The 17,662-nt window shown below is 49.8% G+C and overlaps 1 protein-coding gene across 5 annotated transcripts in view; it reads left to right on the forward strand.

Moving 5' to 3' along the window:
* Positions 1 to 4,641: 4,641 nt before the first annotated feature.
* The window catches only part of CAMSAP1 (calmodulin regulated spectrin associated protein 1), a 32,587-nt gene continuing 19,566 nt past the window's right edge, over positions 4,642 to 17,662 (forward strand). For 2 of the 5 annotated variants that reach the window (XM_069873342.1, XM_069873344.1), the window contains exons 1-2: positions 4,643 to 4,789; positions 12,065 to 12,227. In XM_069873342.1, coding sequence (XP_069729443.1) covers positions 4,721 to 4,789; positions 12,065 to 12,227 — 232 coding nt within the window. In that variant the 5' untranslated portion in view covers positions 4,643 to 4,720. Of the gene's footprint in view, positions 4,790 to 10,685; positions 10,751 to 11,640; positions 11,719 to 12,064; positions 12,228 to 17,662 lie in introns of those variants that run through there. The other 3 variants (XM_069873339.1, XM_069873343.1, XM_069873340.1) reach the window with 3 other exon arrangements.

The raw sequence follows: 17,662 nt of genomic DNA on the forward strand, positions 1-17,662 counted from the left end.
AACTGTCATCAGGGCAAACAGCCTGAGCCAACAGCAGCTCTCGATGTGGGATGCACCAACCTGCATGCGACAAAACCAAACTGCCCTTCTTGCTTCTGTGGTGCCCTCGCAACAAGCAGGGAAGTGGCTCCGAGCTTTGCCCACGTGTGTGTGGTTGCTTGGAGGCAACTGGTTAAGAGTGTAAACGCAGGAGGGTGTCTCTAAAGAAGAGAAGGGGTTATTAGCGTTTTCACACCGTGTTCAGGGCAAGGAAGAGCACCTGTAGCAGCCTGTTTGTTCAGCGCACGTTTAACTGGTGAGGATTTCACAGTAATTTTCATTGCATCCCATAAAAGACAGAAGATTAGCGTGAGGTATGTGGATGCTTCTGGTTCAGTGCAGCTTAAAGTGTGGTGTTATTAAATGCCAGTGTTCCCTTGGTGGCCTCTAACTTGGATTTCCTTGACTGCACAGGTTAGCAGGAGGCTGCAGGGCAGTTCAGAGGTCCAGCTCGCCAGTAATTTAAAATTAGAACAAAACTGAAACCCCTTAAAGCAGCTTGTGGTGTATCATTAGATAATGGTACTTCTAAGCCCAAACTGGTACAGCAGGTCAGGGCAGAAATCCACACCTTGAACATTAAAAAGGGCTGTTATCCGAGTGACAAGATGGGCTATAATTGGCGTCATGTTGCCTCTCAAGGAGGGTGTTTTCGGCACACAGACGTGTTGCTGGCGTGCAGCAGCGATGAGGGGAGAGGCTCCCTGCTGCGCCGGCCCAGGAGCCTCCTCCAGCAAAGCCAAAGTCTGCACCGCAGCGAGTGGGGAAGGTAGGAACAGGCTGCACTTGGCTGTGAAAATACAACCTGGTGCTGGCAAGGTGAGACGTGACAACACGATGAGAGTCGTTCCCTCGGTGGCTGGGCTCCTGTGGGCACTCCCAGCGAGCTGTGCAGTGGTCGGCTTGCTCCTTCCCTGTGCTCACTCCTCTCCCATCAATCGGTGGTCACGAGTCGCATGAACCCTTAAAAACAAAGTCAAATATTGTATGATTACCTGGCCAGCTCCTCTAACGTGTCTGCCTGGAGCGGGTTCCAGTGGAAATAAAAGGGCGCAGGAGGACAACAAAGCTGAGGAAGGGGCTGGAGCCCCAGGGGTTCTGGGAGTGGCTGAGGGACATGGGGTTGTTCAGCCTGGAGAAGAGAAGGCTGAGAGGAGACCTCATTGCCCTCTGCAGCTCCTGGAAAGGAGGTTGTAGCAAGGTGGGTGTTGGTCTTTTCTCCCAAGTAACAAGGGATAGGATGTGAGGAAATGGCCTCAAGCTGCCCCAGGGGAGGTTTCGACTGGATATTAGAGGAAGGTTTTTTGCTCTGAAAGGGTTCTGAGGCCCTGGCAGAGGCTGCCCAGTGAGGCAATAGAGTCTCCATCCCCACGGGGTTCAAAAAGTGTGTGGATGTGGCACTTTGGGAAATGGTTTAGCTGGCACGGTGGCGTTGGGCTGACTGTTGGACTAGATGAACTTAGAGGTCTTTTCCAGCCTCAATGATTCCATGGAATGGCAGATGCTGTCCCTGGGAGCTCCAGATGCCCCCAGATCAAGGCTGCAGTCTCTGCTGTGACAATCCAATCGTCTGTCCTGTTCTCGATCGTGCTGTTCTTTTTTACTGGTGACTTTTACCATAAGAGAAGGATTAGCTAAGGAAAGCAGCAGCTCTGGAAACTGCTGGGGATGCTTTGCTATAGGGGAAGTGGATTTGGGGCAGAATTAATGAAGCAAATTCTTTTGCTGTTCGAAAGCTTTCGCTTCAAATGCAAAGCTTGCACTTTGGAGCTGGACCTTCGCTCCAGTGTTTTGATCCTGGAAAGCAGCTTGAAAGCAGGCAGGTCTGTAGCGTAAATGTGCAAACAGCGTCGGTACAACTGCCAGCGAGTGTGACCTGAGAAGGAGCAGCAGTGCTCGAGCCCCATGTATCCAGTGTCACCAGGAATCCAGCCCCGTGGGGAGGGACACCAGTAACTCAAGATGTGCTGGACCAGACCCCACCAGACCAAAATAAACCTGGAGTATGGACCTGCTCTCTCAAACCCAAGGGTGTAAATGAGATGACTGGCCAAAGAGCTGGTGCCCAAATAAATGGCTTGAGTTCAGAGGTCACGAGTTCCCCAGGTTCCTGGGGAGCCACCTTGGCTGCGGGTGCTGGGTGTCACCAACGTGACTGCTGCCTCTCCAGCACAGGTTGCTCGGCTGTGGGTGGTTTATTGAGCAGCTGGTAGGATGCAAACCCCGCCTCTTGGGGTCCTGCCCAGATCGTGCACCCCGGGATGCAGCGCTGGCTGTCGTAGCCAAGAGTTGCGGCTCTCAAGCAGGTTTCATTAATGATGCCATCAGCAGTTGCATAACGAGCTCTCCCACTCTGGGAAGCGGCATGCGTGCGGTGAGCTGGTTGGGCTGGTTCAGCACCAGGGCTCCGCGTGCACCGTGCAAGCGGCGGCTGCAGAGGCTTCACACTTAATCCTGGGTGAGGGCTGCGCTGCGCAGGTGTGAGTGGCCACATTATTCATGGAAGACCTGTAGCGCTTATGCATGATGTGGTTACTCAGCTTTTGAGCTGTAGCTTGGCCATAAACCGCATTTATGCTGATGGGAACCTCTATTTGTCCTCTGAGGAAGGGCTGCTCCGCAGGGAATCTGTGCCCAGGAGTCCCATACCTGCCGCAGCTCCCACGCACCTGGAGTTTGGGTGAATTATTCAGCTGCTCCTCAAGCTGCTGTGCAGGGCAGCCCTTGGAATAGCACAGCACCCAGCGCTGTGCCGAACAATGCGATCCCTGCAGCCGGGCAGCAGCACGGCCCTAGCTGGGGGGAGCCAGGCGGTGCAGGCTGTTGGACCCCCATGCTCCACACGGCTCCTCTATGAGGCATGCAAGAAAAGGAAAATAGTTCAGACCCTTCTAAATCATCCTTAAAAGGACACCAGCCGGCTATTTCCGTGCTGCTGGCTCGGCGTTGCAGCAGCTCTCTCCCATCTGTGTTTTCCCCTACACAGGCGCCCGTTGCCAGGCTGCGTGCGATGAATCACGGGGTGCTCGTTGCATTTACCCCCATGCGCCCAGCTTCCTCCTAGACGGGCGCCTTCCTCCCCTGCTCCCTCATCCGAACGCTCGCCAAGGGGAGAAAAAAAAAAGCACAATCCTCCATAAAACCTGCGCTCTGGCCCCCGAGTGATCCTTGTCCATTCTTCCTCTCCCTGCTTCCCCAGCGCAGGCAGGAGACGGCAGTAGCCGCTCCTCTTCCCAGCCCCTTCTCCCTTCTTCCAGGAACATCGTGCCCGGTGCAGCTAAGCCCAGAATGATTTGAAGCATCTTCCTTGTATTTTCATCCAGCCCAGGAGTCTGGAAGCAGGACGGTGCCTTTCCCCGTGGGAGACCCAGCAGCACAGCTCCAGCCGGGCAGCTCTGGCCACCGCAGGCTTCCCCAGGGCCACCACTTCCCAAGCAAAGGAGTTGCTCAGATTCCCATGGGTTAACGTGGGCTGTATTTATAGTTTGCTGTGCTAAAAATAAAAGCCCCAAGTGTTGGGTTCCCTGATGCCAGCCTCGTGTAAAAAGGGACGCCCAGAAGCCCTGGAGAGGGTGCCTAAAGGTGAGGGTTGAGTGATGCCCCGGTGCTACTCCCGCAGGGGGCTGGTAAAGTTTATTTCTTGGTGATCATGTCACTGCTGTATCCCTGTCTTGCTCAGCACAGAGCCTCGTGCAGGATTCTTGTTGTACTAAAAATAAGCCATTCTGGCCCATCAGCCTCAATCTAGCAGAGCCCGTGAGCGAGAGGGGATGGGGCATCAGCACTTCTGGCTGTGGCTATCAGCCTGTGCATAAGGAAGCCCCGCGCGGCACAGCTCCGAGCAAATGCGCTACCAGAACGTTCTGAAAAATGTCTGCACGTGGAGCATTTGTGTGTGGTGGCTCTAACCCCCCCATGGAGGTGACCAGCAAATATTCCCCCCTGCTTTTGTCTGCTTTCCAAGTGAGGCCCCTTTCCAGCGCCCACGGTGGGACGGTGCCAGGCTGCCGGCACTGAGGAGCTGCGAGTGCCTCCCAGGAGCAGGCAGGGTCCATGGGAATGATGTGCAGGAGCAGCAGAGCTGAAGACGAGGAGCTCAACACATCCTCCTGAAGATGACCTCCCCCTGTTTGTGTACAAAGGTGAAGCCAGTCAAGGCAAGCAATTTCTAAACCGGTTTCCTTAATCTGGTTGTGTTTTGAACAGAATTGGGGTATGAGGGAGTGGGACCCTGTCTGCCCAGGGTGTCCCTCCTGCTCTGCCCCATCGCCCTCTGTGCTGAGCTGCCAGCACACAGAGTTTTCAGAGCTGACCCAGGGGCTTCAGCGTCTCCTCTCATCCTGACTCCATGGGTCTCCTCCTAATGCCAGAACCTCAGCGAGATGCTGCTTGGAGGGAGCTGCTTCTGTGTTTTCCCTGCACAAAACATTCCAGCTTCAACCAGCAAAACCCAACGAGGAATATCCACTCCCGGCATCGCCCTCGGTCCCTCCAGCCCCCAGCTTCCTCCTCCACATCTCTGATGTCACTCATAAATGAGCGTGAGTCATTCAGCAGTTGCCATGGTGATGCCGGTGATGCCAGGGAGCGCAGCGCTGCTCAGCTCCCCCCAGCCCTTTCCAGGGAGCAGAGGGGACCAAGCCCCCTGGCACTGAGCCCCCAGGACTCACCACGGGCTCCCATGTCCCAGGCTGCTCCCCACGGTCCCTCACGGCACTCAAGGCTGCGACGATGTCGACGGCTGCCACCGGTAAGTCGGTGCCGTTGGGAATTTACCTGTTTGGGGGGCTTCTGCCAAGCATTCGTGTGTCGTGCCCAACAGGAGTGGCACCCACTGCCCCAGCCCCAAGGATATGGGGCATCCTTAGCAGCATCCCCTTCTCTGTGTGCTGCTAGCAGCCCCAGGGGTGTCGTCACCCCAATTCCCAGGGCCAGCTGAGGGGTGTGGGCTGCTCTCAGCCAGCTCTGAACCCCAGGGAGCAAGGGGAGCCCGGGGCAGAGCGGTGCCAGGCAAGCACGCTGGAGACCAGGGCCATGCAGCCCCCTGGTGTGGGAAGCATCCATGGGCCTGAGTCACCAGCGCTGCTTCGACTGGGACAGCGGGACGGGAGCACCATGAGGCACGTTGTGTTTCAGCCCTGGGTGCTGCGTTGGGGCGTTGCATCCCCTCTCCTCACTCAGAGCTGCCCTGGTGCAGGGCTGCGTCCTGCCCCTGCAGAGCCTCTACCAACCGTGCCGTGTGCCAAAGCCTTGGGAAGGGATTAGAGGCGATATCCTGCTCCTGTGGGCAGGGAGCCCTGTGTGCCAAGCCCTGCAGCAGCGAGGGACACGCCACGCACCTCGGGGCATTGGCATCTCTGCTAGGGATGTGGGAACAGGACTGGCCCCTTCCAGCCCCTCCTGCCTGCCCAGGGATCTGCTCCGAAGTCCATCAGCTTGGTCCACCTCCCTACCAGTGGCTCAGAGGTGCTGGCGTGGCTTAATTTCCTGCTCAGTGTCTGAATTACTGTCATGAAGTTCTTGCTGTAAATAGGACCTGGCCGAGCAGGATTGAGTCGTTTCAATTACTCTGACTAATTTGTACATTAACATATTGCTCTGGCTACAGATTTAAGAGCGTTCAAGCACTGCATGTGCATGCTGGCCTGGACCCAAGGGGATGAGGAAGGCAGTGTTTGTTTTGGCATCTCTCTCAAGGCAAGGTGAGAGCAGACGGGGCTGTCAGGTGAAGGGCTTGGGCACAGAGCTGACAGCAAGGTGAGCCAGGAGATGTGTCCCACCGGAATAGCCTGAGCTGAAAATACAGACCAGGAAAGAGTCGAAATGCAGTGGGAAGGCACTACCCGCCCCCCACCAGATGCTGCTGTGAGAGATAGAGGAGCTTTAGTTTGCTTTTGAGGCAGTTTCTGCTCTGTAGAAGCTCTCTGGGGTGAAGCCTCGTGCATCAAAGTCAGCTGAAGTGCATTGCGGTGCTGTCCTCTCAGCCAGGGCTGCGCAGTTTTTGAAAGGAGAAGCCTTAAAATGCAGAAATGACAGCCCTTTCATCAAAATACCCCTGTACCTCAAGATCAAAACACAAACCTGCCACAGGGAAAGGGAAACACCTGGTTTGGATCCATCCCTCTGCATCTAGGGTGGAAGAGGTGACTTTCCAGGACCCAGCAGGCAGCTTTTGCCTTTGTGCGTTCCCCAGGGACCTGGAACAAGGCGGCCCCGGTTCTGTTCCTACGCGAACACCTCCCCCTGTGCAGCCAATGTCAAACATTTCAGTGAAATAATGATGTTGTAACATGGTTTTGGAAAAGATTGGATGGAGACCACTGTGAATTGCCAAAGGTAACACTTAGCAGTGGTTCAGGACATTGCTTTTGGGACTAACCACGCACCAGCTCATGAGGAGTGAGGAGGGTTATGTGCTGTTCTGCTGAAAGTCAGGTTATCGGGGTGCTGAGGTTTTGTGCTTCTCTGGCTACGAACCCAACCACATTTATCAGGAGGAAGATGCTGAATACGTTCAGTTTTGCTCTCGGCTTTTGCACCTCACAAAACGCAGCCTGGAGTAGGGGCAGATGTTGCATTTTGGAATTCAATTAGAATTTTTTTTTCCTATTCATTTTTTCTGCCTTTCAGTTAGTCATTGCTTTCCAATAATGTATAAATAGTAATGAAAAAGTTGGAGATAAGTCATTCTATCTTTGCATAGTTATACATTCATGGTAAATACAGTTTTACTTTCCAAAGCGTCCTTAAGAAAAATGTGCATTTTAGAAAGAAATCTTCTGGGTAAGGTGAATTCAAAGTTCCCATTGAAACTGGTTTCTGTCTGAACACTACCCAAAAAGGACTGTGAACAAGGATTTAATGAATATAATGATATATGGAAATATAGAAAAATCTTGTTTGCTCATTAATTAGATCATGGCAAGACTCAAAAACCCTTCAGCGCTCACCAAGCTGGTCCCTGGGGTTCTCTGGTTGGGGTTGCGCAAGGACGAGGCATTGGAAAGGGAGGCTGGGACCCAACTTCTTCATATGAAAGTGTCTGGAAAACCTGGTGGGCTGTAAATGCTATTGATTCACCATTCTCCTAAACATAGTCCAGGGACTCTAAAAATAAATAATCTTATGGATAAAAATATCTGACAGGCTAAAACCCCTCCTATTATTAATATAGGCACTTAAAACCCACCGCCAGTGCCTCCAGGGCTGTGATTGCTGCAGATAGCTGCAAGCTCTATGAGGGAGCATCGTGCTCCCCATAGCCAGCAAAGGAAAGTCTGGCTTCCAGCGAGCCAGCCAGGCAGGGCGAGCTGTCACCCCTCCCTCTGCCAGCTCTTCCCCCAGCAATAACAGAGTCATTAATTAATGTTTGCACAGCACTTTGAAGATAAGTGTTAAATAGAAGTATTTTTTCAAATGCGATGGGGATCATCCTCACACTGTGCCCCTCTCTCCAAGGACCAGAGCTGCCAATGCTCTCTGCGTGACTCTTTTAGCCCCAGAGCAGCAAGCTCAGGCAGGGCCCAGAGGGGTGAAGCATCACTTCATACGCATCAAATGAGCATTTTAAGCAAGGGGGAAAGAAATAAAGCTGAGTAACTTGTTGCACTTGCCAGCATAAAAACTGAACTGCATGCACATTACCTTTCAAAGAATGAAGATGCATGAATGAAATAGAGTGCTGCTTTCTGTATTAATTTGTTTTCTTTATTTACATGGAAAACGTTGCTTGTTGTGTGTGGTTCCCCATGCACAAGGCCATGCCACTGCATAGTCATTATGAGAATCAGAACTGGATATACGTAATTACTGACATGGGCATTATGCCACAGAAACTGTTCCCGCGGTGTCGGTAATCGCACTGAAGTGGCCGTTCCATTACTAACAATAATATTCAGTTCTCTGCTCCTTAAGGCTGGCCCCATGATGAAATGATACAGGGAACTTTGTTGTACAAGGGAGAAAAAGACATTTTGAAGCTGTCGGAGCAGCAGCTGAACAAGGACTCCATCAGCCTCCCCTTTCACCATAGCCTGGCTCTGTTCACTTCAGTGCTATCTTAGATGCCTTTTTGACCACATCTCTTTTTCCTTAGTGGATTTATAGTAAGATATGGTGCTTTTTTGACCCATGTAGCATGTGCTGGGGGATGTTAAAGCCCAGCAGCATAGAGAAGACGGACTTCTCCTCCCAGCCAGCCTGCAGCCGCGGTGCCAGCTCAGTCCCATGCTGTGACGTCCAGAAATGCTCAGGATCTAAGCAGATCCCACCGGAGATATTAAGTGCTCAGCACCAGGGCAAACGAGGCCTTGCAGAACTAAGCACAGGGAAGCAGATACAGCGGTATTCAAAATTAGTCCAGGGCTGAAAATAGAGGTGTAAGGAGAGAGCTGAGGCAGCCTGGGCTGCAAGCACCTGCGAGCTGCTCCTCACTGCTCTGCCAGGGCCATCCTCAGCGGTTTTGACGGAAATTTTGGAAGGATAACAGGAAAAAAATCTTGTTGATTGATTTAACTCTCTTCTCTCGCTGCTCCTGAGAGCACAGGAGCTGTTGAGCAAGGCTGAAGGCAAAGATCTTTTTCCAAATCGAGCCACCCATCTTCACACACGGCCAACAAGGATTGGTGGATTCACAAAAAAAATGTCAGGGGAAGAAGTGGTTCATTTTTCTCCCAGCTGCACCTTCTCCCTTGTGTACCGGTCACCTGCTGTAGGAGCCAAATAGAATCACAGCATGGTTTGGGTTGGAAGGGACCTTCAAATCATCCAGTCCACCCCCTGCCACAGGCAGGGACACCTCCTACTGGATCAGGGACTCCAAGCCCCATCCAACCTGGCCTGGAACACCTTCAGGGATGGGGCAGCCACCTGGGCAACCTGTTCCAGGGCCTCCCCACCCTCTATGCGAAGAAATTCCTCATTATGTCCAGTCTAAACCTGCTCCTCTCCAGTTTATACCCGGTCCCCCTCGTCCTATCACTACAAGCCTTTGTAAACAGTCCCTCCCCTGTTTTCTTGTGCGGCCGCTGGCTTTCTGCAGGGCACTTAACGCCCGACCCGTCACGTAACCACAAATATTCTTCTTGAGTTTAAGGGGATTTGGATTGGGCCTTAAGGCTTAATCTGAAAACAAGAGCAGCTTGTTACAGTGATAACGTCACAAAACGACAGCCTGGAAAAAGTGTATTGAAAACCAAACTCTTCAAATGGAGATTATAAAACAACACGTGAGTTGTTTGCGAAGGATTTCTACTTTAATTGCCTACAATCGTGCAACACGGCGGTGATAGAGGCTGGGATAACCTTTGAACGCTGCGTTTCCTGCTGGCACGAAGCAGAATGCCCTCCGCTTGCACTTTGAAAAGATATAGGGAAATAAATGTCGGATCTTACGACCGATGCAAATAAATCTTTAATGATTTTGAAACATTTATGTAATCTACCAGTTACATGCAGCAAAAAAAAAAATAATTTATGAGAATCATAACAAAGAAAGTCAGGTAGAATAAGATCAGTCTGCTGTCACTGTTGTGCAGCTAAATGTATAATCACGTTTTCAGTAGCTGGATATTAAGATAATTCATCTATCCAGCACAAGTATTAACGGCTCGAACGTCTACCCACTTAATCACAGAGCTTCACTTTTGAGATGAGCCCTGAAACTCGCTCGTCCAGCGAGTTAATCTGCAGGATCTGGCTCTGATCTCACTCTGATCTCCAGCACAGGGTGAGCTGGAGGCTCTCGGTGGGGCAGGAGGACAGCAGAATGGTCTGAAGGTGGTTTTGGTGACAGAGACCAGCAACCACACATCAACTGTGTTCAGTTCTGGGCCCCTCACCAACCACAAGAAGGATCTTGAGGCTCTGGAGCGAGTCCAGAGAAGAGCAACGAAGCTGGGGAAGGGGCTGGAGAACAGGCCTTATGAGGAACGGCTGAGAGAGCTGGGGGGGTTTAGCCTGGAGAAGAGGAGGCTGAGGGGAGACCTCATTGCTCTCTACAACTACCTGAAAGGAGGTTGTGGAGAGGAGGGAGCTGGGCTCTTCTCCCAAGGGACAGGGGACAGGATGAGAGGGAATGGCCTCAAGCTCCACCACAGGAGGTTTAGGCTGAACATTAGGAAAAAATTCTTCACAGAAAGGGTCATTGGGCACTGGAACAGGCTGCCCAGGGAGGGGGTTGAGTCCCCTTCCCTGGAGGGGTTTAAGGCACGGGTGGACGAGGCGCAGAGGGACATGGTTTAGTGTTTGATAGGAATGCTTGGACTCATGATCCGGTGGCTCTCTTCCAACCCGATGATGATTCTACGATTCTATGAACCCAGCACAGGGATGACGCGAGGGCAGGGCAGGCGGCAGGGGCGGCATGGCGGCTGCCCGCGCCGCTGGGCCCCGTTCCCGTGGCAACAGTTGCCTAGCGATGGCGGCGGGAGCGGCCTCGGACCCACCCCCCACCCCTCAACGCGCCTGCGCGCGCGCGCCAGGAGGAGGGGGGGGGGGTCGGGGGGGTGAGGCCGTACGGCCTCACCCCCCCGGCGCCCCCCCCCACCTCCTCCTGGCGCGCGCGCGCGCGAGGCGCGAAGGAGAAGGCGGGGGGGGGGGGGGAGAGACGCGCATGCGCATGCGCGGCCCCGAGGCGGCGGCGGCCCCGCCCCGTTGCGCCGCGGCGGTGGCGGCCCCCGCGCCGGGGCTGAGGCGGCGGCAGCGCGGCAAGGTGAGGCGGCGGGGCCTGCAGGCCGCGCGGCGGGCACCGCGACCTCTCCTCCTCCTTCTCCTCCTGCCGCTCTTCCCTCTCTCCTCTCCTTCCTCTTCCTCCCACCCCTCCTCCTTCCCCCTCTTCATCCTTCTCCTCCGTCTTCATCCCGCTCCTCTTCCTCCTTCTCCCTCTCCTCCTCCTTCTCCCTCTCCTCCTCATTCTCCCTCTCCTCCACCTCCTTCTCCCTCTCCTCCCTTACCTCTTTCCTCCCTCCCTCTCCCTCCTCATCGTTCCCTCTCCCCCTTCATTCCTCCTTCCTCATCCCTCCGTCCTCCTCTCCCTCCTCCTTCTCCCTTCCCCTCCCTCCTTCCTCTCCATCCCTCCCTCCTCTCCTCCCTCTCCCTCCTCCTCCCTCTCCATTCCTCCCTCCTCATCCCTCCCTCTTCATCTCTCCCTCCTCCTTCTTCTCCCTTCCCCTCCCTCCTCATTCCTCCCTCCTCATCCCTCCCTCCTCCTCCCTTCCCCTCCCTCCTCCCTCTCCCTTCCCCTCCCTCCTCCCTCTCCCCTCCCCTCCCTTCACCACCCTTCCCCCTCTCCCTCCTCCACCCCCTCTCCCTTCTCCCTCCCTCCCTCTCCCTTCTCCCTTCTCTTCCCTCTTCTCCCTCTTCATCCCTCTCCTTCTTTCTCTCCTCCTCCCTCTCCTCCCTCCTCCCTCCTCCCTCTCCTCCCTCCTCCCTCTCCTCTCTCCTCCCTCCGTGCTTCCCTATCCTCCCTCCGTGCTTCCCTATCCTCCCTCCGTGCTTCCCTATCCTCCCTCCTCTCTTACTTCTCTCCTGCTCCTCCCTCTCCTCCCCTCCTGCCGGGCGGGGCGGGGATGCGGGCCGGGGTCTCGGCAGCCGCCGCGCCCCCCGTGGCCCGCGGGGATGGGGGTTCGGGCGCGGAACCTGTGCTGCTTCTCCGGGGCCCGGCGGGGGAAGGAGCCGCAGGTGCTGCCGCGGGGGTGCCCGCCCGCATTGTTCGGTGCTGGGGGTGGGGAGGGAGCCTCATCCTTTCTTTATCCCGCAGGTGATGGGTTGCGCCTTTCTTCTTCCTTAGCCGAGGGCTTTGGGTGAGCGCATCCCTGCCTTTCATCCGACAAGGGATAATCGGATGGCTTTTGATATCCAAATGGTTTTTTTAAATCATCCTTGCGATGACGATCCCGAAGGATGAGGGGCCTGCGGATTCTGATCCCGTTCACGGCCAGGTCCTCTCCTTCTCGGTTTTAAAAACGCGATGGGGGCGACGCTGCCGGGTGTCAAAGTCCACCGCTGTCTTTTGTTTTTGTTGTAGATGGTGGATGTTGACGTTTGCACGGGTGGGGAGAGTACCAGAAGAAAAATGGATGCCCTGACAGATAGTGCGGTTGAGATTGTCCCTTTGGAGCTCTATGATTCAGCCAGAGCAAAAATAGCTGCTAATCTACAATGGATCTGTGCTAAAGCCTACGGAATAGGTAAGATTGCTTTCATCACAAAGTCGTTCTTGGTTTTGTTCTTTTTTCTCTCTCCTCTGCTATTCCCAAAGTAATTAAATTGGGCGTAAATCACCTTTGTTTTAAATATCAGTAATATGACAGTCATTATCTTGTAATATTGTGTATTTCCTGGTTACCTTTGACAGGAATAATGGAACTGTATCATGTAACTGAATCAGCAAACCTAATGTGAGCGCCCGCACGCTGTGCTTTGTGAAGAAAGCACACCTCGGAATGCTTAAATGCTCATTTTAGCCAAGCAGACTTCCCACCACAGGCCTGTGTGTCACTGTGTGCAGGCCTCTGTCCCTCCACACTGTGAAGGCTTTGGTGTCCCTCCTTGTGCAGTTGTCTTGGCCAGTGGGTGCTGGGGCCTTGTTACCCTTTGTGTGCTCCATTCAGACTTGGGTTTTTTTTGTCTGTTGTGGATTTGGTTTCAAAATGAATTTAAAAGCCTTTGTGATCAGCAACATTCATGTATAAGAAATGTCAAATGAACAGATAGTCTGTGTTCTGTGACACAGAACAGCAAGTGGTAGGTGATGGAGGAGTTCTTTCCCTTATCTTGTTGTCAAGCCTTAAGACATGAGAAAATTCTTGGAGTATGATTTGTATAGTATTTTCCTGGCATCTATTGAAATGTGCTTTTTTGTTTTGAACTAGATCTGTCGATTCTGACTTGTTACTAGTTACATCTTGAGTTTAAATAGCTTCATTATGAAGAAATATGATGGAATACTTGTGGGTTTTGTTTATCCAGAACAAAGCATACAATAAAACCATGTACAGAATCTTGTTTTGGAAAATGAGGTAGCCCTGTTAATCTAAGTCTAATTCGCCAAACTCATAATGTGCTTAATGGATTAGTGCTAGCTTACTTTGTGACAAGACTGAAGAAAAGCAGTCCATTCCTGCAGTTAAATATTCATCCTTGTTGGAATATTTTTCTAAATTATCTTTATATTTTAATATTGCCAGTTACGTCAGTGTCCTCATCATCTTAATGATTGTGTGGAAAATAGGAAATGATGGCTTTGTGATGTTTATTATCAGTGAAGCATTTCATTACAAGCGACAAGAGACAAAAAAAACCCCTATTTATCAGATGGTGTTTAGAAAATGTGGGAATTTTGGGAAGGTGTTAATAAAACACTGATAACTTAAAAAAACATTTCCTCATGTAAATATTTTTCGGTTTCTGGAATGGTTTGTAGTCTTTCCTGTAGACCTTTTGGTGGTCAGAGATAAAGTGGATATACCAGACATGGAGACGCACTATTTGTGTTATGACTCTGGAAAGAAAGCCAATCCTGTATTAGCATTGACTGGCACAGCTCCTACGCTGCAGAGAAGCTTTAGGGCTTGATATTTCTTGGTAGCATCTTTAGGGGCTCCAGGGTTGTATCTGCACCTCTTGGACCAGTTAATGGGTTAGCAGCAGGTCTGTTTGTGCACTTGGCAACACGGACTTGTGTTCAGTAGGTCCTTTGCCTAAGAATTTCGGAACAGAACCCCACGGTTCATAATGGCAGTGATGAGATCTCTAGGTAAAGAAGTCTGTAGTGGTGTTTGCCAGTTCTTCGACTTGTCTTTAGGCCTGTTCATATTACATTTTAATTGAAATCAAATGCCATCAACAGTAGGAAAAAAATATTTTTGCTGAGGCTTTGGTGTCACATTGTTGGATGGCTCTGGTGAGTGTGATCTTTGGAGAACCATGGCCCATGGAAATTCAGTTTGATTTTTGAAATGGCTCCTGCAAGGCGTTGCCACTTAGTAACCATTGCTTCTGGAATAGCATTGCAAACAATGTAGAAATTTATAAGCCTCTTTAATTCATGGAGCAATGGATTTAAGAAGGTTTCATACGTGATTATTGTTTTGAATCATATTTGAACTTAATGCATTACTTGTCATCTCTCACGTCTCACTTTTTGTGTTAAAATGTTGGATGTTTTTCAGTGAGTCTTGGGCAGCTACCAAGCAATTGTGGATTTGTTATGTGAAATCGCACTATTCAGATGAATGGTTTTGGGGGCATTTTTGTTATTTTAGACTGAATTCCGGTCAATTTGGTGAAAAAAAAAATTCTTTCTCTTTTGATAATATTAAAACACTGCTCTGAAGTTATCCTTATCTGATGGGGTTTCTATAACTGACTAGCGAGTGTTTTTCTGAAGTGTTTGATTTGGAATTGGCATACATGAATTGACAGAATTTTGTGCCTTCATCTTTCAAATGCTGGTGCATGTCCTGGATTTACTTTTCATCTGAGTAAGCCTAACCTCATGCTGAAGTGTGCGAATAGTCAAGAAGAGGAATTTGATTCTAGTGTAGGCTGTTACTAGAAGTCATTCATCACTGCAGCTTTTGCCCAAAACTGTATTTTCTGTTTACAGTCAAGAGATATTTGCATTTTTCACATCTAAGCTGGAAACCAAGTAGGAGAATTCTTTATCCTTTCTTTTTTTGTTTCTCAAATTACTGGGAGTATACACGACAAATAATTTGAAATCCTAGTTCAGGCTTTTTTTCATTTGATGATGCTTTCCTCCTTTTTTCCTTCTGGCCTTGGAAAGAGAGGGTTCTGGTACAGCCACCTTCTCTCTTCAACCAAATAGTGACAGCCCCTCTGCTTGGAGGGGGATTGGGCTGGATGGTTTGTGTCGGGAAGCATGTAACTTCTCTCCACAGTGGCTACCTGGTTGTCGCAGAGGGAATCCAGAGGGAGATTGTACAACTGCTTGTCCAAATCCCAGAAGACCAGAGGGGAAGGATGTTTTGAAGGAAGGTGTTGCTCCAGTCCGTGTCACCACCCTCCCTCTCCCCAAATAAATCTGGGAGTGCTGGCATGGATCACTCCAAAAGTCCATGCACAGACATCTAGAAACCTTCTATTCACTTGAGAGATGATAAAGTCTGTTTAGCTGAGACAGTAATTTGAGGGAATGGGATTTGATTGGAACAGAATTATCTTCTTCATCAGCAAACTTTGATTGGAACCAAATGTGACCTTTAAGAAATTCTATTGGCAGTGTGAAAATACAGTACATAATGTTTAAGTGGCTGAGGAGCAAGGGTGCCATTGAGTTTGTGGAACTCCAGTTCACAGGAGGCGAGCGTGGGAGGTTTAGAGGCTTGGCAAGCTGTCTGTGGGAGAGAGCGCTTTTCCGCAGCTGGTGGAATGAACCGGATTGCCAGGCAGTAATGGCCACGCGCTGCACAGAGCTGAGCGGAGGGCAACAGCCCTAGTCCTCTGGCGCTGCTGTCCCCTTGGGCTCTGAGCAGCAGCAGAGCCAATAGGAATATGGTTTCCTTTGGTACAAGTTGGGAAAACAGACAATGACAAGGAAAAATTTGGATTTCTCAGCAGATTTAGTCAGTAGAGCATTAATTTACGCATAGAAATCGTGTTTTCCATCATCACGGTGGTAAAGCTAAAATTTAGATACGGAAGGAGCATATGGAAGTTTTTCAGTGTTGCACCTTGCTGTAAGAGGGTTGTTTGCAGCCCTCTCCATAATATTGATGCTTCTTTAAAACGGTTTGTAAAATTTGGATTTTTGAAAACGAACTTGGTGGGGTTTACTTTTTTATTAGAGCTGGGAGCTTTACATTGTTCATTACCCTGAGAAATTTGGCAAGATATGGACTAATGCAGTGCATTGTAGGAGAAATGCAAGTTGCAGATCTTTTTGTTTTCTTTGAGGTACTTAGTATTTAGCTGTTAAATAAGGTTTTACAGTATGGTAAAGCTGCCTATAGTTACCGCTCGGTAGAGGCAGCATGAGCACGTTCCTTGGGCTAAATACCCTAGATCCCCAGGTTCCCTGCTCCCATTCTTTGTCAGCTTTCTTCTTGGGTCCATAGTAAAAATATTTTTAAGAAACCTGTTGTATTTTGCAAATATTTGATAGTTATGCATTTGTTACCTTAATAAAGCCTGTTTTGTAAACACTGAATGTTACTTGTGTGAAGTTTAGCGGGGTGAAGAATTCCATAATTATTATTTTGTCTCTTTTGCTTCACCCAGGTTTGTGGCTTTATGCTGGATCAAAAGATATGAAAATGAGAGTGCAGTCTCTCTCCCCAGCAGCACGCAAAGTCTTTAGCTTGGGGTTTTTCCTGCCTGTTGTATGTAAATTTTCATGTGTAATATTGTAAATCACTTACGGAGTTATAACAACGGTTCTGTAACGAGAAACAACAGAGAATGTTTTCATTATAATACAGGTGGTCTTGGTTGCTTGAGAATGTATAGCTTCTGTTCATGATTTGCAGCTTAGAGGAAATCTATACAGCACTAAATAATTCTGTGAACAGACACTGATGCTAATGAAATCTTACTCAGAACCAGAATAAGCTTCGTTCTGTTTACCGTGATGCTTTGGCTCTCTTTCCATGTGAAACCAGTTCTTCATGCTTCTGAAGGTAAACTAAGATCTGGGGTGTATCCGTTTCTCCAGTTCAAGGGAGAAGTCAGATTTGTTCAGTTTGCTGTATTTTTTCTTTATCAAATCGCAATCAAGTAATCATCTTTGAACAGGTTTTTGTGAGGTGAAAAAGAAGTGGTCCTACCCTACAGCGAGGAGAGGAGAGCCTGGCAGTAATTGTCTCTCCGATGGTTGTTACAAGTGAAATTATTTCTGCAATCCTGTAAACTGTGGTTTATACTTGGAACTGAGAGTTCTTTTGAGAGATTAGAAGTCGTTGATATGGTGGAACAGACTGAAAGAATTGCTTCGTGAGAAGTAATGATGGTTTGAATCCTTCATTTCTTAGGAAGATGGCTGGTAGAAGAGCCTCTCCTGTAGGTTCAGTGGAGCAGGAACATTTCAGAGTTTATGCTGCTGAAAATAAGCAAGAATAAGCTATTACTTTGTGAGTGTGGGAAGCAGCAAAAAATGAGCATTTTTTGCTCTATAATAAGCTGACTGCATGCAACTAAGTAACATGGTATAAAATCTGAAGCATAAATGTGTAAAAATACAAGTTTTAGTGAATGGGAATTTTCTAATGTCTAAGTTCAGTTATAGGTCATGAAAGTAAGGTGTTGAAAAAGGTGCTTATGGAAACTGGGACTTGGGGAAGACTGGGACATTTTCTTCAAGAACAGCATCGGCACTCTGTAGTGAGGAGCAAAATACACGTGACGCGTTTGGGGTTTGCCAGATCCATAAAAACCAGGGAGAAAAGCTTTCCATAACAGCGGTGGCTACTTGTGTATCCATAGTGTATTACTTAAATTAGTGCTAGGCGAATGCTGGTGTATAATTGTTCTAAAACTGGCAATGTGTTTCTGAGATTTTTGGCAACGTGGCAGGTTTGATATTTTTAATGGCTTTGCGGGAATGAGCAGATCTGGGTGCTGGAAGCGGTTTCTGTGAGTTATGCTACAGATAAGAATAATTAGC

This window comes from Phaenicophaeus curvirostris, chromosome 20 (assembly GCF_032191515.1).
Source record: "Phaenicophaeus curvirostris isolate KB17595 chromosome 20, BPBGC_Pcur_1.0, whole genome shotgun sequence".
NCBI classification, from domain to species: domain Eukaryota; kingdom Metazoa; phylum Chordata; class Aves; order Cuculiformes; family Cuculidae; genus Phaenicophaeus; species Phaenicophaeus curvirostris.